This window comes from Aulonocara stuartgranti (assembly GCF_965226115.1).
Source record: "Aulonocara stuartgranti genome assembly, chromosome: 12".
In the NCBI taxonomy this organism is placed as follows: Eukaryota; Metazoa; Chordata; class Actinopteri; order Cichliformes; family Cichlidae; genus Aulonocara; species Aulonocara stuartgranti.
The window spans coordinates 28,840,178-28,867,351 of NC_138948.1; the positions used below are offsets into that span (position 1 = coordinate 28,840,178).

The 27,174-nt window shown below is 39.5% G+C and overlaps 1 protein-coding gene across 1 annotated transcript in view; it reads left to right on the forward strand.

The window, feature by feature from the left end:
* Window positions 1-27,174, forward strand: part of LOC309719252 (voltage-dependent N-type calcium channel subunit alpha-1B-like) — a 327,817-nt gene that overhangs the window by 198,051 nt on the left and 102,592 nt on the right. Inside the window, exons 28-31 of the mRNA XM_082555244.1 lie at window positions 1,019-1,179; window positions 1,292-1,429; window positions 14,294-14,495; window positions 19,995-20,159. Coding sequence (XP_082411370.1) covers window positions 1,019-1,179; window positions 1,292-1,429; window positions 14,294-14,495; window positions 19,995-20,159 — 666 coding nt within the window. The remainder of the gene's footprint in view (window positions 1-1,018; window positions 1,180-1,291; window positions 1,430-14,293; window positions 14,496-19,994; window positions 20,160-27,174) is intronic.

A 27,174-nucleotide genomic window follows, 5' to 3' on the forward strand; every position in this document is an offset into this window, starting at 1 on the left:
GGCTTCTAGTTTTGATCCCTTGCCCTTCATGTCTCTCTGTGTCCCCTCTGTTCTGTGTAATTGTGTGTCTTTGCATGTTTGAGTTTTCTTGTTTTCTGTCACTCTGCATTATGTTCTCATGGTTGGTCTTCTTAGACCTCTGCCTTATGGTTTATGTCTATGTGTTTCTTAGTTGCTGTCTCCACTGTGTCAAGTTCGCGTCTCTGTGTGATACTTCCTGTTTTACTTTGATGGTCCGTGTCTTATGTGAATGCATCCTGCTTTGCTTGTCTCGTCAGTCCTGATTTCTCCCAACTGTGCCCTCCTTCTGTGTCTCATTCCCCTCGTTACTTCCCAGTGTATTTAAACCCTGTGTTTCTCTGAGTCAGTGTCGAGTTGTCCCTCATGACTGTGTGTTTCTACTTGTAGCTCCCTGTGTGTTTTGATAGAGTCTTCTCAGTTTAGATTTTGTAGAGTTTTTGTGTTCAGCAATACAAGCTGCCATTTTGAGTTCAGTCCTGTCTCCAGTGAGTTTGCGTTTGGGTCCAATTCCTGCCAGGAAGGGCTTTTCTTTGTTAATTAATGTCCTTTTATAGTCACCTGTCTGCTGGACATCTCTTAAATGAATCATTAGACTCACCTGTGCTTGAATGCCTGTTAATTCGAATTTTGAAGTCTTAAGCGTGGCTTTTCTCCTAATTGGGGTGTACTCATTTTTGCGACATGGGCTTGAATGAATTTGTTAGGAAAATCACTTTTTTGTGTGCACAAATAAACAAATCTTGTTTGCAATCAATGGCCCACATTTGTGGGAATATTTTGTAGTAGTATCTCATAGAAAGGAAACTAAAGGTTTTCTGACAAACGTAGTGGGGTGTACTCATTTATGCTGAGCACTGTAGCAGTTAATTAGTAGTCATTTTGTAGATAGCTCTAGTTAAGAAAGCAGCATAGTAACAAAACGACCAGCATTAAATCGTATTTACAAATTTTGTGTAATCTTCTTCATTTAAAATTTAAAATCTGTTTGTGTCCTCAGGCGGTGTTTGACTGTGTGGTTAACTCTCTGAAGAATGTGCTGAACATCCTCATTGTTTACATCCTCTTCATGTTTATCTTTGCCGTCATCGCAGTTCAGCTCTTCAAGGGGAAATTCTTTTATTGCACTGATGAGTCCAAAGGCCTGGAGAAAGACTGCAAGTTGGTCTAAAAAAAATCCCCACAGCCTCACTTCATATTTCAGAGCTTAAGTAACTAAACTTTCAAATGCTACTTATTGTGTGCCTGTCTCCACTTGCTTTATTTCTTACAGAGGACAATTCCTAGATTATGACAAAGACGAGGTGGCCGCCATGCCCAGAGAGTGGAAAAAGTATGAGTTCCATTATGACAATGTGCTGTGGGCTTTTTTGACCCTCTTCACTGTCTCGACCGGGGAGGGCTGGCCAACGTAAGTACAGCTAGTCTGATTATTAAAATGTATTCAATGAAAAACAGGGCTTGTCCAGGAATGTAGTTCCTTGTTCATAAATGTAGCCTTACATGATTCCAATGAGAAAACTAACTATTTAAAAATGCAAATAAAACTGAAAATAAAAACTTACCAAGACAGAAGTTCATCCAAATATTCAGAAGGCTCTGGTATGATGTTCAAGCCAACAAGCAGAAAACCCAATACATTAATCAGAAAAGATCATAGCATCATAAAGTTCAATTTTATTTATACAGGACCAAATGACACTAACAAACCCTTCAAGGTTTATATTGTAAGGTAAAGATTATGGAAGCTCTTTTCCACCACACAAAAAAAGTATCCATAACTTGAAATTTTGAGTTATTTACTCGAAATTTCGACTTATTAACTCAAAATTTTGAGAAAAGTAATTAAAAAATTTGAGTTGGCTCTGCCAATTAGCAATCTACATGAACGACATTTTGTTGTTACCTGGAAGGATATGGCACAGAGGAATGCCTACTCAAAACCGGATTGCAACAAATTGGCACTTTCTAGAGTATGTTTGCCGATAGTAATGCCATGGGATTCGGCTAATAACACAAGGATTTCATTGTTACGTCCCAGGGGGTCCTTTTGTCCCTCTGTGGGGGGGATACTCCCACTAGGTTTATATCTGGGACTCTTCACCATTTGACCTTAGAACTGAAGAAGCTTCTCGGATGAGAGGTGAAACGTCTTCAAGCAACTTAAAGAAGTCCAGACGCTTTTCTTTGCAAGCTCCTTTGACTACGATGACCTGGATGACTGAGAACCTTCACAGACACATTGTTACGTCCCAGTCTAGGGGTACAGGAACGTAACATAAGAGTTAAAAAAGGAAGTGAACCCGCCCTGGGCCCCAAAACCATACACAGAAAACACAATTTCTTAGTGAACGGTGCTTTATTTTTCTACACTGAAAATGAAGCTCCGGGGTGAACAAAGGCCAAAATAACAAACAAAACAAGCTAAGTCAGGTGAGGAGGTGCTATCTAAAACCCTATGTGAAACAAAAACCAAACAAAAGACAAACGCTACACCTAACTCCCTAACTGAAATAAACAGGAGAAAATAGTACAAGGAAAATAATAAGGCAGCTCACCCCTTCTGTTTCAGTGCTATTTACAATGTGCTATTTACAAGTGAAAACTATTGTACATACTATGTACAAAGCTCAGTAAGTCACGAGAGTCACAAATATCACAAAGTTTGGAGGCCAGGGTCAGGTCTATGCTGCTGTCAGTTGCTGCCCCGAACAACTGCTGGTGAGGGATTTTTAAAGCAACCATGATCAGGGGACCAATCAGCAGCCGTCAGCTTATCCAATCAGGGACCTGCAGGGACTTAAAGACACAGACAGAACAAGAAACAGCCACCAAGAGACATTATGACCAGGGCCGTAATTCAAATTTTTGAGAAAAGTAGTTAAAAAATTCGAGTTAGCTCTGCCAATTAGCAATCTACATGAACGATGTCATTTTGTTGTTACCTGGAAGGATATGGCACAGAGGAATGCCCACTCAAAACCGGATCGCAACAAATTGGTGCTTTCGAGAGTATGTTTGCCGATAGTAATGCCATGTGATTCGGCTAATAACACAAGGATTTCAGCATTTCTGAAGCCACACTGAAAATACTCAGCAATTTGTGCATTAGTATTACAGTAGCTAAGCTACTGTAATACTGGTAGCTTAGCCATGTCATTTGTAGCTGAGGGCTTCAGCTTCCGGGTAACAAGGAAATGACATCATTCACGTAGATTACCACGTAGATTACCGATTGGCAGCACTAACTCAAAATTCCGTGTTACTTATCTCAAAATTTCGAGAAAATAACTTGAAATTTCAGAACTAACTGGCACTAAATGGAAGGAGCATATAACCCCAGCCTCTTTACACTGGGTCACTGTTCCTTACAGGATCCAATTTAAACTCTTACTTTTTTGTTTTTAAGGCACTTACCAGCCAAGCCCCTTCTTACCTGTCTGAGCTCCTAATTATTTTTGCTCTAGAGAAAACCATGAGGTCCAGTTCAAAACTCATGTTGTCAATTCCACGGACTACTTCATTCTTGTGGCGACAGAGCCTTCTCTGTGGCAGGTCACAGACTTGTGTTGTGCATGGTGAACCAATACAGGAATTGAGCCATATATTCGGTGTGGGGGAGATTACCCTCTTTATGACCAAGGATGTTGTTAAAAACAGTTGTGAGCAGGAGGTCACACAAACGCACCCCCATGACACACACACACACGTGCACACACACACACACACATAGTGCCTTGTCTTTTGTAACCAAGGGGGGTAACCAATGCAACACAAGCACCTCGCACCTTTACGGTGGGAGGTGGTTATTTGTTTTTGTTTTTTTGTTTTTTGCCTGTCCCATTTGGTTCTTTAGCCGTCAGAATTGTTGTCTGAAGACCAACAAGGATACCCAATGGATTTATTTTGCCAAATGGATGATCAGGGCATTGCCGTATTGGTCCATTTGATCGACCTTTGTTTTTATTATTTATTTTATTTTATTTTCAATTGTTACAGACGGGACAGACATGAGTGAGGGATAGGAAAGGGAGAAAGAAAGAGGAAGGAAAAGAAAAACAGAAGGGGAGAGGGACAGTGAGAAAGGGGAAAAAAATAAAAATAAAAATCTCCTGGATCACCTGTTGAGAGAAAAAGAATAGAAAACAAGCAAAAAAAACAAAACAAAGCAACATACTAAACACAACACCATTGCATTAATCTAGCTAAGTGTAAACAGCAGTAAATACTAAATATTGAATATTGTTGTGCAGTACGCAGGACAGACAGCGCACAATGTGCTTTGAAGTAGCAGCCAAGAAAGGTGTGATTTAAGTCTACGAACAGTGAGCATCCATGTGCACACCAGTGTGGATCAGCGCGCTTGTATTCAAATGGTTTCCCCATGTAATGGTCCACAAGAGGGTGTAGGGAGCCATAGCCCCATCCCCCAGGGCATGAAGCAGGCACGGAGGAGATCCAGGCCCCAGACATCCAGAGGCCCCAGAGTGCGAGAGCTCAAGGAGGACCACTGGAGGGGCATCCGTGCCACCCTCATGGGAAGGGCTGAGGATCCCCAGACGAGGGGTCACCCAGTAGCCACCGAGCAGAAGCTAGAGGGGCCTGCACCGGCCTGCCAGAGTGGACCGAGCCGCAGGCCCAGAGGCCGGAGGCCCGAGGGCCCCCCGCGCCACGGAAGAGGCCTGACCGAGCAACAGGCGCCAGGCCCCGCCAAGTAGCCACCGGGAGTGAGCTGGTACATACCTGAGCGCCCAGCCCCGGACACCAAGAACCACCAATGCACCGACCCCTGTGTTGTGTATTGTAAGAGGACCATCCTGTCCTGTAAAAAAAACTGTGGTGTAGAAGTGAACTTATAGTGAACCTTGCCAAAATGTGAGTGTGCTTAGGCCACAGTGACTTGAGTGAGATGGTTGGACAGGGGCAGATACGACTGGTAAAAGCCAGAGTAGAAATTATTGATCAGTTCCCTCCTCCTACTCCTGCTACTCATCAAATTATATGTCACCACTGATATACTGACCTGTTTTCACCTCTTGTAAATAAAATAGTTTATGCATACCATGAATGGGCTTCCTCTTTTGTTTCAAGCTACTTGTAAAATAATATAGAGAATATAAGAAGCTGCAAAATGGTGCCTAACTCAAAATGAGATGAACCAAACAAAAAACAGCTAAATTTAAAATATCTGACGTTTAAATAATAAATAAATAAAAAATATATCTTATTTGTATAGCACCTTTCTAGACAGAATCACAAAGTGCTGCACTTAAGATAACAAATAATCAAAGGGTAAACCAGACAATATAAAACAGGCAGAAATTTAACCAAAAACAGTTTTAAAAAGGTGAGTTTTGAGTTGTTTTTTAAAAACAACTACCGAGTCCATGGTTCTTAATGTATGAAGGAGAGTTCCACAGTCTCGGGGCCACAGTGGCAAAAGCTCTGTCACCCTTTGTTCTCATCTTAGTCTGTTTTATAGCAAGTAAGCCCTGATCAGATGACCTCAGGGACCTGCTAGGGACATAGGGCTGTAGCAGATCGGCGATGTAGGGTGGTGCCAGTCTAAGGCTCTAAATGTCAAGACTAGGATCTTAAAATGTACTCTAAAGTCAACAGGAAGCCAGTGTAGCTGAAATAGCAATGGTGTCACATGTGAATACTTGGAGGTTTTGTCAACAGCCTAGCTGCAGTGTTTTGCACAACCTGCAGACGATCCAGAAAACCTTTGCTTAGACACATAAACAAAGAGTTACAATAGAGATTGACAGACCACGTGACTTTCGCGCATTGCATTGTGAGTACGAGTGGCAGCAAAATCAAAACACTGCATCAAGCGCTAGCATTTCCAGCACCAGTAATCATTAATTCTGCGGTTTTAATCCCTACTTGCATTTTATTTGCCCCAAAAACAGTTATGTACAAAATGACGGAGAACACGGCAGGTCCGTACAAAGACAGACTTGACGAAAATGCAAAAAAAAAAAGTACGAGGAAAAATCAAAGGAGTGAAAGGGTTAAACCCATACGTGCATACAGAGTGGAGTAAGGACGTTAGCGTGCTGCCCAACTTTTATCACGCACATATTCATTATTAGATGGTCCTAAGTGTGAATGCATACACTCACAAAATGTTTAGCAACTTCAGATCCCTGCAACAAGCCCAGGTCCAGTTTACTTTGGTGATTTGGACTATTCCATTTCACAGCTGTTGTTAATTTTCTTTCCTTTATCTCATGTACAGGCCAACGCAATCTATTTGTCTTTTTAGGTTGTAGTATTACACAACATTTTCAGATCTAATAGAAATAAAATAAGTGTTTCGTAATTCATTCAATTTATTGTCTTTATTTATAACTGGCGATATTGTTTCATTCTATTATAGAATCTTACAAGAAAGAGGCAAAATTGTATTCCATTATGCTTTATTAGCAAATCAATAATGCAAAAAACACCAAAAAACATTGCAAAATAACATACTGGAAAACAGTTATTCATCACTTGATTGCTTCAATACAACCCTTGGACACATACTGTATATACGGGACTTTTTGTGGCTGTTTTGATATCGCTCTCTCTCTCTTAACCAATCAAATCTCGCTGTGGTAGCAGCTTTAAACTTAGTATGACCCAGGTTGATAGAGGGTTCCCAGTCTGGATCGCATTCCAGCATTTAGGCTGGTTTTCCTACAAAACACTACAAATATTAGCAGGCAAAGCCACAGTGAACAAAGCAGCATAGCGAAACCAATTCAATTCAAATCAATATAAGGCTTAATTGTAACCTACATCAACAATTATGTTATGATAAATTACGTAATAACTACAACAGAAGACTCTGTGGAAATGCTTGGAGCAGACTTAAATGTGAGCTGGAGTGTTCTGGAATGTTATATTTGGTCTTCGAATAGCTGCAATCCAGGCCATCTGTCTGCTCTTTGTTACATTGGAAACATGGCTTGAACAGTTTCTCTTTCATGACGTAATCTGATAAAAAATCTCTTTACCCGTCAGCTTCCCGTGGCTGTCTTGCGACTGGCTATTGCAGTTAATAATACAACAGCTTCTTGCCATTCTTTGTGTTTCTTTTTATTGCTGTGTGACTGTTTTCATGTGAAAGCCTGCATGCGCTAGTACCGCTTGCCACTCGTACCTACAATCCTTTGCGGTTTTACCCCGGAAATGACGTCACATTTTCAATCTCTATAGTGAGGAAATAAATGCATGTATAGCTATCTCCAGTTTCGAGTGAGATAAAATAGGGCTTAACACATTTCTTAAATGATAAAAACAAGACCAAACCAGAGATTTCACATGCCCATCCAATGTGAGAGTCGAGTCAAAAGTGACACCTAAATTCCTGATAGAGGATTTAACATACCGTATTTTCACGACCATAAGGCGCACTGTGCTAAAAGGCGCAGTCTCAGTTATGTGTGCCCTTACTGTATTTAACACACACATAAGGCGCACTGGACCATAGGGCGCATACAAGTACCGTATGCGTATTTAAAAATAAAGCGGGAGCAAACCTGAATTCGGTACCTTACTCACATTTCTATTGCCGGTAATCGTCATCATCAACAACACACAAGCATACAAGTGTGCATATTTAAAAATAAAGCAGGAGCAAAACTGAGTTTGGTACTCACATTTTTATTACCAATAATAGTCATCATCAACAACACACAAGCATACAAGTGTGCGTATTTAAAAATAAAGCAGGAGCAAAACAAAGTTTGGTACTCACATTTTTATCATCAATCAAACCCATCGAAGTCCTCATCCTCTGTGTCTGAATTGAACAGCTGCGCTAAATCTCCATCAAACATGCCAGGTTCACTGTCTTCACTGTCAGAGTCACTTTCTGTGCCGTGCGGCTCCTCGGAAACGATGCCGGCTTTTGCGAAAGCTCGAACAACAGTGCCAGCAGACATGTTAGCCCAAGCATCTACAATCCATTGGCAAATTGTGGCGTAACTCGCCCGGCGCTGCCTTCCACTCTTAGTGAAACTGCGTGGAAAAAACCACCTGGTCTCCTTTCATACACCTCCCTCAGCCAGTCTTTCATCATTTCCTCATCCATCCACCCCTTTTCATTTGCCTTAATGATGATTTCTGCTGGAAACTTCTCTTTAGGCAAAGTCTTTCGCTTAAAAATCACCATAGGCGGCAGTTTCTGTCCATTAGCATGGCAGCCAAGCACAACAGTAAAAGAAGACTTTTCATACCCCGTTGTGCATATCGCTACCGTGCTGGTCCCCTTCTTCTCCACAGTGTGACTCACCGGGATGTCAAAAGTGAGCGGGACCTCGTCCATGTTTGTGATGTGGCTGGGTTGGATGTTTTTGTCGCCGATGTGTTTGCTGCAGTAGGAGCGGAAGATGGCCAGCTTTTCCTTATAATCCGCTGGAAGTTGCTGCGCTACCGTAGTCCTGGTCCGGATGGAAAAATGGCACCGTTTCATAAAACGAAAGCACCAAGACGGACCTCCTTGGAAATGTTCAATGTTCATCTCTTCAGCTAGTGAAACTGCTTTTAGCTGAATGGTGACCGTCGAAACGCTTCTCCCGCTCGCTCTTTGCTCGATGATCCACCGCTCGAGTCTTTCCTCCAACTCGGGCCACCTCGCCTTATGTCCGCGGAAACTCAGCTGCGTTTTCTTGACCTGCCGGAGCTTGTTTTCCAGCTTCCTCCATTTGCGAACCATCAATTCGTTAATCTTAAATTCTCTCGCCGCTGCTCGATTTCCATGTTCCTCCGCGTAGCTGATGGCCTTCAGTTTAAACTGTGCTTCGTAAGCGTGTCTCTTTGCCATTTTCAGGGTTGTTAAAACAACGATGTCCTGCATAATGCACATACCTGTTCTTTTATACAGGTATGTGCGATTGTCCCGGTATATACGATCAACGCCCACACTTCACCCTTTAACGTTCTCATGGTGTTCTCTACTACGTCCTCCTTACAACACATAGGGCGCACCGCGCTATAGGGCGCGCCGCACTTTTTGAAGAAAATCTAAGACTTTTAAGTGCGCCTTATGGTCGTGAAAATACGGTACACAGAAAGAGGACCAAGGGCTTTCATTATCTGGGATACAAATCTGTCCAGAGCACATATTAGTTTTCCCCTCGTTGAGTTGGAGGAAATTTACAGCCATCCAACGTTTGATGGAATCTAAGCAGTGATTTAAAAGCTGAAGGTTAGATAAATCCTGGGGCTTAAAAGAGATGTACAACTGAATATCATCAGCATAACAGTGATAAGAAATGTCCTCAAAAGAGCCCATTATATGCTGGAGCGGGAGAAGATATATTAAGAACAATAAAGGCCCCAAAACCGAACCCTGAGGGACACCATAAGTAAGGGAGGCAGAGGATAACCTAAAATCAGAGACCACCACAGAAAAAGATCGGTTATGTAGATATGAGGAGAACCACTCCAAGGCAGTATCCGATACACCAACCCAATATTTAAGCCTTTCGAGGAGGATGTGGTGGTCAACAGTGTCAAAAGCCGATGTGAGGTCCAACATAAGTGGGACCGAGCATTTTCCTGCATCATTATTCATCAAAATGTCACTTGAGACCCTAAGAAGGGCTGTTTCTGTGGAGTGAGCTCTGCGAAAGCCGGATTGAAACTTATCGCAAATGCTATGTTTGTCCAGAGTTGGTATAAGTTGCTTAGCCACAACCTTTTCTAGAAGCTTAGCAATTAAGGGTAATTTAGAGATAGGTCTGTAGCTGCTCCAAAGAGATGGGTCTAGCTGAGGTTTTGTTTTTTTTAAGTGGGAGAATAGCAGCACTTTTAAAATAAACCAGAACTATACCAGACGCCAGTGAAGAGTTGATTAGCGTGAGCACAGATGGACCAATAATTAGTGACCTGACACTTAAGGGGAATGCTTACATAAGTAATATGCTAAAATAATATAGCAAGTCAATAAGACTTTACAAACCAGGATTAACTTTTGTAAATATTTTCCTAGAAATAATTTTTTTATACATTTCCCAGTGTTATAACACTGTTACATCACAGTCTTTCAACACCAACTGTCTGCCAGTTTTGAGAACCCTTCCCAGGTGCCTTAATGCCCACTCACATCTTCTATCAGGTGATCTCAATAGGTCACATGATAGGGTGAGGCAACGTCTCACAATGGTTTACCTGAAATCTCTGCTAATAATGACCCACACCCTTTTTCACACCTTGGCTCATGTGATGAGCCGTCTGATCAATAGTGGGTCAACAACCCTCTTTAAGGGATAACTCTCACTAGTGTTTAAATACCTGGAACTCTCTACCCTTTTTTAATGAATGGTGGAAATGAAAGTTTCAGAAGTTTCACAGATGAGAGATGAAATGTCTTCAACAAATTTAAAGAACTCCAGTGCTTTTTATTTCATAGATAGTTCTGTGAGTAATTTTCTGTAAAACGATATATAACACTTGGCCAGGACTTCTTCTCAAAGTCCATTACAGTGGGTAAAATAAGTATTGAACATGCCACTAATTTTATATTATATATATTTCGAAATGTGCTATTGACATGAAATTCTCAAAAGATGTCAGTAACAATCAGAGGTGGAAAGTAGCGAATTACATTTACTTGCGTTACTGTAATTGAGTAGTTTTTTTGTGTATTTGTACTTTTTAAAGTCATTTTTCAAGGCTGTAATTTTACTTTTACTTAAGCGTATTTTTTTTAAAGTATTGTAGTTCGCTACGTTTTCAATCACACCCGTTACTGAGTAAATTAAAAAAACAAAGCAAAAAAACATTGCGCTTCGGAAATACTGCAGGGAATGATGGGTAGTAGAACAACTTGGCACTAAGGTCACATTAAAGATGGAGTCTGACGTCGGTGTCACGGATCTAGTGAAAAAAGAAGCCCCGTCGAATTCTTCTGACCCTGAACTCGAAGAAACGGATGTGAACCCCTGGCCGTATTTAAGGGACCATTTCGGCTTCAAGTGCAAGAAAGGCAACAGCTTTATTATGCAGTGTAAGCTGTGTTTGCCCAGAGAGACCGAGTTAGCAGCTTTTAAAAATTCCACATCAAACCTGCGCAAGCATGTAGAGGTAAGTTAAATACAACTCGTACCATTATGGTAGCAAAAAGGCTGTGTTCAAATTAATCACATTAAGTTAAGACATCTGTGAAGAACACAGATAACGTTGGTTGGTACAGCAACTTGCTGTAATCGGGCACGTTGTTGTCCACGCAACTTACATTTTTTTTACTGGGTTGGTAAATTGCCAAAAGAAAATGTGTTTACCTACGTTTTTCCTGTTTGTTAATAATAATTATTTATTTTAAAAAATAGTTAAATTAAAGACAGAAGCGGCTACTTTCTTACTTAACCCACATATGTTCACACTGCAGGCAAAAGAATAACAGAGTGCTCACTTACCTTAGATTAGTCAAAGACAGCTGACTTCTGTTACTTGTAAATTAGCACTTGCAACCTCCCGTTAACTAGCCTGTTACTGTCCAATAAAAAAAACACGAGGTATATTGGTATATTTTACCAGCGGTAGCTATGTAATGCATTGATGTCTTATTAGGGACGTCAAAAAACTTTCTCTCAAACTTAACACTGGCCTGCCTGCCTCAGCTGCCTTCGAGCATCTCTTTAGCTGTGCTGGACTACTGTTCACTGCAAAGTGAGCAAGGATGAACTCTACTAACTTTGAAAATCAACTGCTCCTCAAAATTAACAGGAAGTTCAGAGAGTAACACTCTAGGATGGATACAAAGGAACTTTAATCTAGAGGTACAGTAGGGCAGGTGCCAAGTTTAAAAAATTAAAAAAACATTTTTAAAGCAGCTGCCGTTCAGTTCAGTACTTGTTCTCTTATTTGACAGTTTAGAACACATTCTCATGTGAAAGAATGATATGGTTTTGTATTGAAAACACTGTGATACCTGACAGTTTGGTTGATTGGTTTGGTGACCATTATCCATTTTCATGTATAGACTTGCAGTTTAACTGCCACGGCACTTTAATTTGTAAAGTTTTTCTTTTCACTAAAAAAAGAACTACTTTGAGATTTATATCCCACTGTCTTTTTTTGCACTACTCAGAAGCGGCTGTCCTCCTGCTGACAGAAAAGTAACTATGTAACTTTTACTCTGAGTACATTTTAAATGAGCTACTTTTTACTTTTACTTGAGTACATTTTTAGACAGGTAATTTTACTTGTACTTGAGTAAAATTTCAGCAAAGTAATGGTACTTTTACTTGAGTAAAATATTTTAGTACTCTTTCTACCTCTGCACGCGTATATAAAACAGGTCCGCGGCTCCGAACCGTAGTAAAGGGACCTCTGGCTAATATGTCGGGTTCCGCGTCGGTCTCATAGCCGAAAACTAGCTTTACTTTATGTCTCGGTCAACTTTGCTAGCGAGAGACAGAGAGAGGCGTTGAAAGGCTGCTCCAATGGAACTTATTTTTTTCGGAGGAAAACACGAAAAAAGTGTACAGCCGAGTCTTAATAGCTTACTTATAACTGGGCTCGTCAGGCACTCTTTTTGGCTGCAGTGGTTATTATTATATTTGCATGCTTCCAGCTCCCGTTTCTGCTCGGTGACAGCTCCCTCCCTCGCTCACAGACACATAACGGGTACGGCAGTCCATTCTCCCTGCAGAAGGGACTACACTGTCCATGAAGCTACATTCTTTATGGCTGTGCCTGTAACACTCTGCCTATTGCCTTCATATTAAATCATTTTTGTGAATAATTTTTAAAAATATTTCTTCACATCATTATGTGGGCCGCAAGTAGAGGTGACATGGGCTGCGAGATTGAGACACAGGCCTCTTAATGCGTGTTTTGTTTGGGGTGTGGAAACCAAAAATAGAGAGGGCATAGCCGAACATATGAAACAGAAAAATACCGCCGTGTAATCACTTTATTTCAGTAACTGTATTCTAAGTACCACCTTTTTAAACGGTAACTAATGGAATACAGTTACTCATATTTTGTATTTTAAATACGTAACGGCAGTACATTAATTCCGTTACTCCCCAACACTGGCCACAACCAGGTGTTCCCTGCAAGATTTCAAAAAGAGGAGTGAAAAAAAAATATCAGAAAAGTTGTCCAAGAACCATGGACCACTAGTGGAGAGCTAAAGAATGACCTGAAATCAGCAAGTATAATTGTTTTAAAAGAAAAAAAATGCCCTCAACTGCCAAGGCCTGTATGCATGCTCACCAAGCATCACTACATTGCTAAAGAAAACGCATGTTGAAACACAATTAAACTTAGTTGAGCAACATTTAGAAAAGCCTGTGAAAAACTGGGAGCATATATTCTGGTCAGATAAGAACAAAATTGAACTCTTTTGATGCCATAATACACACCATATTTTGAGGTTAAAAGGGAAAGCTTATCACCTCAAACATACAACCCCAAGAGTGAAGTTTAGAAGAAGGAACATCATGGTGTGAGGCCTGTTTTTCATCATAATGCACTGGCACCACTTATTTTAATTGAAGGAAGGATCAATGGAAAAATGTATCAGTGTATCAAGACATTGTTAATAAAAAAAATCTGCTGCCATCTAACAGGATGACGGGGATGAAATGAGGGTGGATGTTTCAGGAAGGCAATGATCCCAAACACACACTCAAAGAAACTCTCAACTGGTTTCAGAGAAAGAAAATAAAACTGATAGAATCCTGCAGTCAATTACCTAACCTGAATCCAATCTCATCTATGGAAAAGAAAAAGAACCTTAAGGATTTGAAGCCAATGCGTACAACTTGTGCAAAAAGTAGCGGCTTATAGCCCGACAATTACGGTAACTTAATTTAGGGATATCAGTGCCTGATTTCTTTGCATGTGTGAACTGGATGGGTTGTTACCAACTTCTGGTAGTAATTCATGTCAACATCTCATGTCAACAGCAACTTTAGAAATATATATACAGAAGACTGGTGACGTGTTCAGTATTTGTTTTACCCACTGTATATACAGCTTATTTCTCGTAACCTTTTGTTTTCTTTTTGTTTGTTTTTTAGTTTTTTGCAATTTGCCTTTATTGGATAGTGAAAGTGAGGAGAGGGGGAAGACACACAACAATCCCCACTATCCTGCAGTCTGCTCTAGCTAATAGCTAATTTTACTTTGCTTTAACTAAAGAATTGTTTCACTTTGTTCTCTTGGGAAACACACACAGCAACGTTTCCTAGCCTGAGTTATATAGTTTATAATGCTTAGCTTAAAGTGATTGCATGGATATGTTCCTGTACCTTCCTTGCTGCAGTGTTCTGAAGCACTCCGTGGATGCCACCTTTGAAGACCAGGGTCCCAGTCCAGGCTATCGGATAGAAATGTCAATCTTCTACGTGGTCTACTTTGTCGTTTTCCCCTTCTTCTTTGTCAACATCTTTGTTGCTCTAATCATCATCACCTTCCAGGAACAAGGAGACAAGGCCTTGTCTGAGTGCAGCCTAGAAAAAAATGAGGTAAAGAGCTCAGAAGTATTTAGTATTACAATATGTTCATTCATTCATTTATTTGTTCATTTCAGGCACAACAAAATACATATATTGAACATAAAGTGCACAAAACAAAAAACAAAAATTACCTGAAAAGGAGTGGGACGAAGAAAACTTATTAAATCCCACCCCTATACTCACTCATCAACAAAAAACAATAAGCTTCCCACAGCTACGCCCATCGTTACAACCAAACAAACCATCAACAGCCCCGGGCACATGCAAGCATCTCAACGGCAGCTCGCAAACAACAATCAGAACCATCATAACTAAATACAGAATATATAATAATTATAAATTGCGTTACCACAGGTAACAGGCAATAATAATTACATAGTGACAAATATACATACATACATTTATTAAATCTACACACACATGTACATATATGTACATACATACACACACTTTTTTTTTTTTTGGAATCATACCAGCAATGGTAAGAGAACAGACATTACAGAGCACACTAAAACCATCATTGAGTATACTGTGACCAGACCAACTGTTTGTAGAGGAATTTAAATCTATGAATATTTTTGCATTGTTTCAGTAGTAAACTCAGACTGTTCCAGATATTCACACCACATAGAGACACACAAAAACCTTTACGGGTTGTTCAATTTCTGGGTAGTTTGAATTCCCTGAAGCCTCTCACATTATAAACCCTTTCTCGAATTTCAAATATAATTTGTAAATTTGTAGGTAGAAGTTTATTAAAGGCTTTGTATAAGATTATAGATGTATTGTAATTAACCAGATCCTGGAATTTAAGTAACTTTGCCTGAAGAAAGAGTTTGTGAGTATGATCTAGATAACCAGCCTTGTGAATAATACGCAGTGCTCGTTTCTGTACTGTGACTAATGGATTAGTTGTATTTTTATATGTGTTTCCCCACACTTCCACACAATATGTAAGATATGGAAGAACCAGGGTACAGTACAGAGTACGAAGTGCATCTTTATCAAGGTATGGTTTCACTTTGTTCAAAACTGCGAGGCTTCTGGAAATTTTGGGTTTTATGTCTCTGACGTGTGGTTTCCATGAAATTTTGTTATCAATTATGACTCCCATAAATTTGTTTTCACTCACATTATCAATGGGTACACCTTCAATGATAATTGGTAATTCAATATTATATTTTAAATTACCGAAATCATTGCTTTAGCTTTATTTATATTTAATGATAATTTATTTATATCCATCCATTTTTTAAATTAATTTTAGCTCCCTGTTTACGGTCATTACAAGATCAGTGTAATCATCGCTACTGAAAAATATGTTGGTGTCATCTGCGAACAGTATGAGTTTAAGTACTTGAGAAACATCAAAAATATCATTTATGTATACATTGAAAAGTTTTGGTCCCAACACTGACCCTTGGGGAACACCGCATGTAATACCAAGTTTCTCTGAGTGGTAATGCTATAATTCAGAAGATATTTTTGTTATTTAAGTGATTTTTTTGTTTTGAAGACTTGGGTCTTGCCATCTGAAATCAGCACAAAAACCAAACTAACCAAAGTTTGGGTATGTATTGATCATTTTAGCCTCAATTTTTTATGCATTTTTTTTAAAAAAAAAAGGCTTCCACCCACTTTCATGCTTTTTTTTGTTGTTGTTGCTGTTTTTTAAACAAAAGACAATGTTAGAACATGATCATCTCAAAAACTATTAAAAAGGTTGAAATTTTCACTGATCTTTATTTCCATCAAAATGAATCAGTATTTGTGATAGAGGCATCAAAAACTGTCTGAACATTTAAAATATAAAAAAAAAATCAAGCAATCCCGTAAAATCCCCATGTGTGATAACACATAAATAATAAAACTACACGTTGTGAAGGAGAACTAATGATAACTTCTGGATGTTATCTAATATCATTTAAAAATAAATTTAAAAAATGTGTCAAGTTTATTTCTATAACATATTTAAAAACAACAGCTGGTGACCAAAGTGCTGTGTGTCAAACATAATCAAATAACAAGGCATAGGACAGAGTGCCCAATGTGACAGATAGTTAGGGATGGGAATATGGGGGTTATACGGTCTTGCTCGTGTGTACCAGTCAATAAGCAGTGGAGCATATAAATTTAAAAAAAAAAGACTGGGGGACCCCCATGCGTGGTTTTTTTGTATTGTTTTTGTTTTGTTTTTTTCAGGAAAATGTATCCCCAGCCTAACCGGAAAACAAATCTCACTACTATACTAAAAAAGTAAAAAATATCAGTAGATAGTCTAACCCGCAGAGAACAACATTTTGGAGTTTACAGATGGTACATCTGTTATAAGTGAGAAAACAATGTTCTTAAATATATGCATATTTTTCATTTTTAAAACCTACTCTATCCACCTACCATTTTCACACCTACTGCCACGGAGGAGTCTGATAATTCAGATTAAGGTTAAAATATACAAAGATGTATTACAAATACAATCAGCATACTGATCCCCTCTTGCCAGTTGTGGAATTAGGGTTAAAGTTGGGTCACGAGATCAGGGCGTTAGGGATTCTGTTTAGGAGTTAGGGACAGCATCTTATCTCACTCCTGATCATGCCATTGTCATGCATTGTGCTGTGGCAGGCAGAATGTGGACCCAAATGCAGGTTTCAACACACACAGGGATAACTCAAAGAGGCAGCTTTATTTGCTGTGAACATCCATGCAAAGAAAACACAAAACATAACCTAAACAGGAAACTAAAACTAGGGAGCTAGAAAAACAAGAAACTGGGGCGGGGAGTTACCTAGGACCACTCAGGAAAGACCACAGGAGAGACACACAGTTAAATGACGATACCAACGCGACAACGGACAGAGAAAAACACAGGCAGAGAAAAACACAGGGCTAAATACACAAGGGAGTAACGAGAAAAGTAGAAACACAGGAGGAATACAGCTGGGAAAGATCCAATGTAACAAGATGGGGAGGAAGCAAAACTTAATACACTAACATAGGACATAAGACTATCAAAGTAAAACAGGAAACAGGAGACAGGCACAGAAGGATGGACTTGTAAATGAACAACATAGCTATATTGAAAAAATAACTTTCTGTGTTATATCTAGAATGATTAATATATGTATAAATTTGGCTTGTGTTGGTTGACTGACCTAAATAATAAACTTCTGGCTACTAACCTTATTTAAATATGAAATATTTTTAAAAATATTTCATATTTAAATAAGGTGCCGGTGCTTAAACAGTGCTCGAACCGGTGCTTAAAGAATGGAGAACACAACATTGGTCCAAAAACCTCTCATGTTCAGCTGTTTTTTTGTAAAAATATAACAATGTTAGCCTTTTCTGCAGCTATGGGGCATATATGGCATCACTCTTGACTGGAAGCAGCGCTTAAACAATGGAAAAAACACAAACTTTGTCCAAAAACCTCTCATGTTTAGCTGTTTTTCTCTTATTCTTTGGTCATTTTAGCCTTTTTGTCCAGGGTGAAGGGAGTATCGTTTGCTAGCTCACCTTACATGCATTAATTTAATAACGTGGTTAGCCTACTCAACGTAAATTACACACGAACAACATTAAGCTACTCACACAGAGAAGAACGGCTGCTGCTGCCATCATCATCCGTCATCATTTCTGCTACACTGGCAGGGCTAGGGGCCAGGACTCTCCTCTTCGGGTTTTTGGGGGATGTTGCTAACTTCGGCTCCGATAACAGGCAACCCACCCGCAGTAGATGTGCACGGTGTGAGGTCTCGCAGCAAGCTATCAAATACGGCGCATTTCTCGGCTTTTAAAAAAAACGCTATGCATTGCCAGGTGTTTCATCAGATTTGAGGTGTTACCTCCTTTGACAGTATCACAGTATCAGCTTAAAGCACTTATTGCAGGCTGCTGAGTTTGCATATTTTGCTGTGAAGTACAGCCAGACTTTTGACAGCTTCGCCTTGGGCATTTTTAATCTGTAGCTCTGCTCTAAAAGAACGTACCTGGGCCCGCCTACTATCCTCGGAAACGTAAAATGATTGGCTAGAAGTGTATCACAGCTCAAGAAAAAAAAGCACCAAAATGTGCGCTGCTTTTCGGTCTGGTTGCTACCGTTTATGTCAGAACCGGTGACACCAGTACCCATCCCTAGTGGGAACATGTCTTTAAGTGGTGAAGACAGCCGCACAAAAGTTAGGATTTTCGTTTGAAAACGCATGGTTTTCTCTCTGTTTTGACCTTCCATCCACACTTAGACAGTGTTTTCGCTCATGGAAAACACAGCATTTTCAAAACGCTCTCGAAAACGCATACATTTGAAAACGGTGCTTTCGCGTCACAGTGTGGACAGCGAAAATGGAGACTTTCTAAACAGTGACGCATGTCAGTCATATGATGCAGCTATGTGACCAATTAAACAAAGACAACTGAGGGCATTATACAGCAGTTGTTTTGTTTGCTCTCAATTTTGACAGCCCTCTTAAAGATTAATATCAGTCTGTACATGCTCCAGATAGCTTTTCTTCAAATTCTTTAATTTTCACTTGCTTTTGCAACTTTGTACTTTTGTGTTACTCGCAGCAACAACTTCACCTCATTGTTAATCCATTTTAAAAACTCTGTGGTTTTCCTCAACATTTTGCCGGGACGTTTCAAAGAGCCAGAAAGTAAATAAACGGCAGACAGAAATGAGGCAGGTCGCATGCGCAGTACTGGAACGTAAGCATTTTCAATGTGGAAGCGCAACTCTGTGAAAACAACTGACAACGCTAGTGTGGGTGCGGAGCGTTTTCAGACAAAAACGCTGTTTTCAAATCTATATGGGCTAGTGTGGACGTAGATAGAGAAACAGACAACCATTTTCACTCACATGGGCAATTTATCCCCAGTTAACCTAACTCCACTAACTGCCTGTCTTTGGACTGTAAGAGGAAAATGGAGCCCATGAAGACCACTGTGCTGTCCTATATTTGATTTTGTAAAGCTAATAACTAAGCTGAGACATTTTTAAGGCAAATTGGAAATGGTTTAACAGAAATGTTCTAAAATTTTGATGATTTCAGATGGAATGACCAAGGTCTTAAATATAATCTGCTGCTAAGAGCCATAAGACACTTTCAAAATCTTAAGAGGTCCATGCGTTGATTGGTCAAATTGTCTTGGTAACATTTGGTAAACATTATTAAGGGTATGGCCACTGACCACTATGTATTTGTTGGTTCAGTATTTTCTCCTTATCTGGCTTCTGTGACTAAATATGCATATTTTTGTAATACATTATTTGTAATATATACCTGTTCTTGGTTAATTTTACTTAACAATGATCCAGTTTTAGCATCTGGGACCTAAATAAACTGTTACCCAAAGTTACAAAATGAAAAAAATGTGGTGTTTGTGCCTAAATAAAATATTTAATTATTTCTAGCAAAGTCAGGCTTTTATCCATACAAAACAGAGTACTGAAGTTCCATTCAAATGATAAAAACAGTAAAGCAGATATGTATTTTTATTTTGTTGCAGAGGGCATGTATTGACTTTGCCATAAACGCCAAACCACTAACACGTTACATGCCTGAGAACACACAGTCCTTCCAGTACAGGATGTGGAAGTTTGTGGTATCAGCTCCGTTTGAGTACTCCATCATGATCATGATTGCTCTCAACACCGTGGTACTCATGATGAAGGTAAGAAAGCATATGAATAATAAAATACACATACAGGTGGTTTAGCTTTAGGTCACGTGTTCATGAATCATGAATTCATGAACATGTGTTTATAGACTTTTATGTCTTTAGTGTTATATATGAAGTTACTGGTAGCAATCATTAGCAGGGACAGTTGGATGCTCTGGCCAAAAGTAATAAAATCCTCCAGCTGCTAACTTTAATCTCGCTGATTCACTTAGGTCATGTCTTTTATAAAATTCTTCTCTTTTTACTAAATAAACAAAAATAACAAACAACAAATAAAAAAGCGTAGGCAATTGTTAGTCAAAAAGTAAATTAAGTTAGCCAACTAGTTGCTGCACCTTCTTAGATGACCCTCTTAAGTTGTCACTGGTGGAAAGCTAATTTTGACTCTAGGCAATCACAATTAATTTTTTAAAATTGAATTATTCTCCCATGTCTTGTAAATCGCAGAACAAAGGAAATAATTAGTCTTACCACAACACTGATCACGAGTTGGTCAGACTGGTGAAACTCCCATTTCTGTTAGTGTAAAGCTGTTTATCTACATTTAATCCCAGTTAATAGAAAAATGAGTGTGGTTCCAACAGTACATCACAGTCTGCCCACATGATATAAAAATGCTGCTGTAGTGAATGAAAGAAATGTCAGCACAACTGTTTGAACTTGAATTGTAATGAATAAATGTGTAAAATTACAGGCGGAAGTTGTATTTAACAAAGTTCTATGAAATCACAGAAGATGGCCCTTTTCTGTGGACCCATTGTATTAAAAAAACAAACAACCAAAACAAATTTATATAGCCAATAGTAATACAATTGTTTTAAAAAAAAAAAAACAGGAAACTTTTTGTTATTTGGTTACTTTCCTGCAGTAGTGAACAAGTCTTTATCAGCAGAAAAAGGTGTAAAACGTACATGCATGGTACCTGCACAAGCGTATTGTGTTGTATATATTTACTCATTATTGACCATAGGCTCCAGAAGCCGTTCCTAAGGCTTCTGATCAAGTTAATTAATAATAGCCCAATATTGAGCCTAATACCTTGTGTGTATTAACTCATTGGTGCTTCATCAGTGTTACAATTGCACAAATTGCTGTAGTTGAACTAATTAGTGTGTGTAATCTGACTTCATTGATAGATAAAGTTGAGTATCATCTGCATAGCAGTGAAAATGTATGCTATGCCTTCTAATGATACTGCATAAAGGAAGTGTGTATAATGCTGGGCATACACTGTGCGATTTTTGGCCAATTTTGAGCCGATTTTTCAGTTGTGGTGATCAGTGGCGGAGCGGGGGGGGGGGGGGGGGTGGCTTACTGGGCTTAAGCCCGGGTTGTTTTTTCAAAAGTCCGGGGTCTTTTGGAGTGTAATTTTTTCATAGTTAGATGCCTGGCTGACAACTGTATAAAACAAAAAACTACACACAATATTCGAAGCACATAGTGCACCCTGTGGGAATTTACAACTGTGCGTAAATCCCCCCTAATATTGGTATGATCCGAGCTCAGGCACTAAGCGGGGCGGGGCAGCTGCTGCCTGCCAGTGAGCTGTTGGAGAAACGGAGCCAGGCAGACAGAGAGGAGAACTGAAGTTTGACCAGGTACCAAAGCAAATCATTTGTACTGTACAAATAATGTAAATATGACGGTGTATCACAAAAGATTGATATCAAACTGATCACTGACCCATATTACATTACTCGCTCTTCAAGTGAATCAACAAATGGCGAAATGAAAAGCCGAACAACAACAATGCTGTTTCTTTAGAGAGTCTTAGCTTACATGTGTGTTTATTTCATATTTTCAGTTGTTACAGTCCACGGCTAAATAAATCGATTTCAGTAATGTACTGATATACAAGAATGGACATAAGGGGCTTCTTTCAAAGAAAAAACTCTGGTAGTATTTTATATATTATGCTTTGTATGTTATTCAGTATATTTCTATGCAAAACAAGAGGTATTTCAATACACAGCAGTATATTCACAGTTTAAACCAGATATTTACATACACTTTATGGTTTCAACTGTATATTTGATGATTGTCAGCACAAAGAGGGAGAGAGAGGAACAGAGAGGGATAGAGAGGAGAATGAGGACAGAACAGAGATGGAACAAGAGCAGGTGAGACACACGTTAGTCAAATGGTTGTTTACCAAAAGTATCACCGTATCATAGGTACTCATGTATCTTGTACCTAGTGTTTCTTTTTAGGTTTGTTATTTTTCAAGTTATATATTTATTAAGTTATGCAGGCTTGTTTGCACAACAAGGCTAAATAATTATATAAACTTTTCTGAATCTGTACTTTGGTAGAAATAAAAAAATAAGTGTAGTGCAGGTCTATGATGATTTTCAGTGCTACTATAATCTAGTTTTGATTCTGGTTCTGTCTTGGTTAAGTCCTAAGCAGTCCTGATTTTGAACTGTTGTAGTCCTGTTTAAATTCCGGATCAGTTCTGGGTCTGGTTGAATTGGGGTTTAGTCCTCGTGTCTTGATACAGCCCTGATTTAGTTCTGCCTTGCTGCTTAATTAAAAGCACCCCCCCCCCCCCCCCCCCACAAAAAAAAAACAAAAAACAAACAAAAAACCCCCCCACATGCATGCTACCCTTTAGGGCTAAGCCCCGGGTGTTTCAAATGTCTGGCTCTGCCTCTGGTGGTGATCGGCCCAAGTTTCGCCTTCATCATGTGTCGTGCATTTATCGTGTAGTATACATGGGGTAACGAGTAGAGCTGGGTGATAGAACGATAACGATATGTATCGCGATATAACTTTTTCTCGATAGAAAAATTAAACTATTGTGATAGACCTCGCCGCTCTTGTCCTCTTAAAAAAAAAACAACAAAAAAAAAGAACAGCCAAAAAGAACAGCCAATCCAAATTAAGTAGTGCAGAGCCGAACCAATCACAGCCGCAGCGTCACGTCACGTGACTTGTTACGTACAGCCAACATGTGTATTTGTTTGGGAAGCAGCCAGCCACCGTACCGCCCGGGTAATGGAGGAAATGAGTGTGCCGACTAGAAAAATCAACCGAGCGTGACCGAAGGTTACCGAAGAGAAAACAGATGATGGTTCCAATGAGAAGTGATTGTCGAACGGAAGAGCCATAGAAGTTCCGTAGTGTGAAGGTATTTCGGCTATTTCAAGTCTGACAAAAAACAGAGTAGCGTGCACTGTAAATTGTGCCGAAAGCAAGTCTGGAAATACAATAAACTGGTGCATGTGCTACGTCCACACGTACCCGGGTATTTTTGAAAACGCAGATTTTTCTATGTGTTTGCACCTTTCGTCCACACGTAAACGGTGTTTTTGGTCACTGAAAACGAAGATTTTTAAAAACTCCGGCCAGGGTGGATATTTTTGAAAAGTCTGTTTTTGGATTTACGTGTGGACTAGAAAAACGGAGAAAACGCAGCGTCAAAGGTGTGCGCATTTTTTGACGTCACACTGTGCGCCACGTTATTGTTTCGGTGAAATGAATTTCTACAATTCTGATGCTGTTAATTCTACTCTCTGCAGTGTTTAAATGCTTACATATACACACAGTTACTGTCCCTCCACACATACGACTCGGTTCTGCTTCTATGCCCCAGCTTTGTTTACTTTTTCCCACCGAGGCTTCTAGACTTCTGATTGGCCAACATTTCTGCACGGTTAGGAATCTAGCTCCACCTGCTGCTTTGGCATGTTCATAGCAGCGTTTTCCTTCATTTCTGCCTTTATGTGTGGACGGGATTATTTTTTAAAACGAAAAACGGAAAATCTCCGTTTTCAAAAATACCCGTGTACGTGTGGACGTAGCCTCAGTCTCTGACTGGAAGCGCTAATTCGTCATTCGGCTATTGTCAGACTAAAGTAACTGTTAAAACTGTTTGAAAAGCTAAGCTATACAACAAGGAGAGATTGAGAATTTCCTTTTAGTTCTCAGTTTATTTGATATTGACAAAAGTTAGTCAGTTTTGTCTGTTCTTCTGTAAAACAAACTAAGATTTATTTTTAGAATTAATATTTTATTTCTAAGTGGAATTGACAATTTAGTAGTCTGTTTCGTTTGTTCTATTTTGAAACTTAAACGCTTTAGCGGCTGCCTTTTGTGTAGTTTGCATTATTTGCCTTTATTTATCTGAAAAAGTCTCATGTTCCTTAAGTACATCTACCCTGTTGAACTTATTATGGGAAATAAATATTTAAATAAAAACAAGCTACTGATTATTTCACATTTTACTTGTGAGCAACGGCACATTTAAATCTTACAAATATAGTTATTTGGCTTATATCGTGATAGATATCGTTATCGCCTGAAATGAAAAAAACATATCGTGATATGAAAAAATCTTATATCGCCCAGCTCTAGTAACGAGAAACTATTAACACCTCACAACCAGCTCCCGATCATCAATTGTTTGGTCGCAAGAAAATCAAACCTGTTCGAAATCCTGTCGGCCGTCGTGAGGGTGTCACCACAGCCTCCCACACTGTGCACATGCAAACACAGAAATGAAAGTGAAAAGACAGAGCAGCACTGCAGTGCAGTGTGTAATCTGGACACAAGCGATGAAAGCACAACTTGTAGAACTTTCTCATCATCTGAGCCTTTTCGATGTGGCCTTACAAAATTATCACGACCACAACAACTGTGAAAATAGTTGGATGGACATTGCTGCTCAATCACAGCTGCCTCATCAATATTTAGTGTATTGTTATTCAAATCTTTACTATTACTATTCCATCTTCTGTACGTTTTTTGTACTCCTACTACTTCAATTTAGAAAAACCATTCAGTCACTATAGCAACCAGGCCAGGGCCGTGCAGAGAGGTTTAAAGGGGCGGGTGCTCAAAGTTAAAAAGGGGCACATTAAACCAGGCTGAATAACAACAACACACATTCATCAAGAATCTAATATGGGAAGGGCAGGGCTGTGTTGATCTGAGACTGTAGACATTAAAAAGTCCATAGGAGAGATGGTAGCTGATTAAACAAGTGTCATGAGATAATAACAAAATGCAAAGATTGGTGACAGCGCTTGGAACCATAAGGCGACAAAAAACTGTGAGAAATAATTTAGGCTCTGCCTGTGAATCACTCTTTGCTTCTCTTCTTCCTTCCATCATTTCATATATCACTCTCCACTTGCTATGTGAGAACAAGGCACAACTTGCTATTGCAATAAACTATAATCTAATTATCCACACCTAACAACTCTTGCACTTAATCTATAATATAATTATGACAGAAAAATGTTATAGCACTGCCTTTAGTAGCCTCACACAGCTCCTGCTGTTTCCTCCTCATGTCCTTACCAGGCATGTCTGGACAATGTTATATCATGAGTAATATTTTTTTTAAAAATCCATCTAAATAAAACACACACATGCACGCACACACAGTGACATTTTAGACCTTCTTCAGAATACTGTATATACTATGGGCATCATGGTGCTGATCCAGAATCCTTACATTATTATTTATTACTAGAGCTAAAATAATAAAGCAATGAGGAGGGGGAAGTAATAAATATGAAATAATGTATTTATGATGATTCCATTTGTTTCACTATCCACTCTGTGCAGGGAGAAAGCTTATTACATTTTTAAACTGTAGAGATACAATAATTTTACTGCTGTAAATTCCAAATTTTGTCTTATTTAAAATAGAAATCTAATATAATCTGCTTCTTAATGTATGTTCTTTAAAATACAGCTTGTGTTTTTTAATATATTATAATTATAATAATTATTATGTGGACATGCATATTAGATCGTTTTTTAGTGAAATATAATCCCTCCAGAATGGCAGGAAAAGCCCGGAAAATTACTTTAAAACTAAATATGTTTCTAAATACTTTAAAACTAAATATGTTCCCTAAAACGGTGGACAGAGCTACAGACCCATGACAGCCTTACCCAGTTAGCCAGCAGCTATGACCAGCACTACTTGTGCAGTTAATAAAAGGACAGGTAATGTTTGTCGCGCTGTTGCACACACAGCATGCTCGTTTGTTTCAGTTCGTCAGTTGCCACAAGACAGCTTACCAACGTGTACGTAATAAGCTAATACTCCTGGGTGCTATACACTACAGTTTACGCTGTACACCTACTTACTGGTTTTGTCGCATCAGTCTGTGTCTCTGAGTTAACTTGTGTTTCTCCTACAGCTCCGGACCGCTAAAAATGCACGTGCTCTTTGTGAGCTCGTTCCCGGCTCGTAACCAGCGCGTTCTGCCGTCAAGGGCGATCATTGGTTAAATGTGATCATGTGACTGATGCAAGCCAGATCCTTTTATTTAGCAAAACTGTGATTAATAGTTAAATATTATTGTTGAGGGGCACAGACAGGACTCCGCACGCACGCACACACACATAAAAAAAAAAATATATATATTTTTTTTTAAAAAGTTGCCTCAACAAAAGGGCACTTTGGGCACCCATCAGGAAAGGGGCGGGTGCTCAAGCCCCTCTGTCCCTGCTTGGGACTTATCTTTGGTGCTGGAGGCCCTTTGTTTGAACCCATTGAGTCTGTGGATATTAAATTTCTTTCATATAAGACTGCATTACTTCTCGCTTTGGCTTCGGCAAGGCGAGTGGGTGACCTTCATGCGCTGTCTGTGCATCCCTCCTGCACACAGTTCTCTCCTGATGGCCACAAGGTCGTATTGCGTTCAAATGCTACCTATTTTCCCAAGATCATGCCTGCATCTTATAGCTCTTAGTTTGAGTTGCTGAGCTTTTGCTCCCCTCCTTTTGCATCTGAGAAGCAGAAGAGGATGCATTCTCTTTGTCCAGTGCGTGTGCTACGCACCTACATTGAGCGCACTCAGAATGTGCGTTTATGTGGCCAGCTGTTTGTCTGCTTCGCTAATCCAAATAGAGGTAGAGGTCTGTCTAAACAGAGGCTGTCCCACTGGATTATAGAAGCTATCTCACTGGCATATGGCACCAGAGGTCTTGCTTTGCCCCAGGGGGTGAGAGCTCATTCCACTTCTGGATGACAACCTCATGGGCT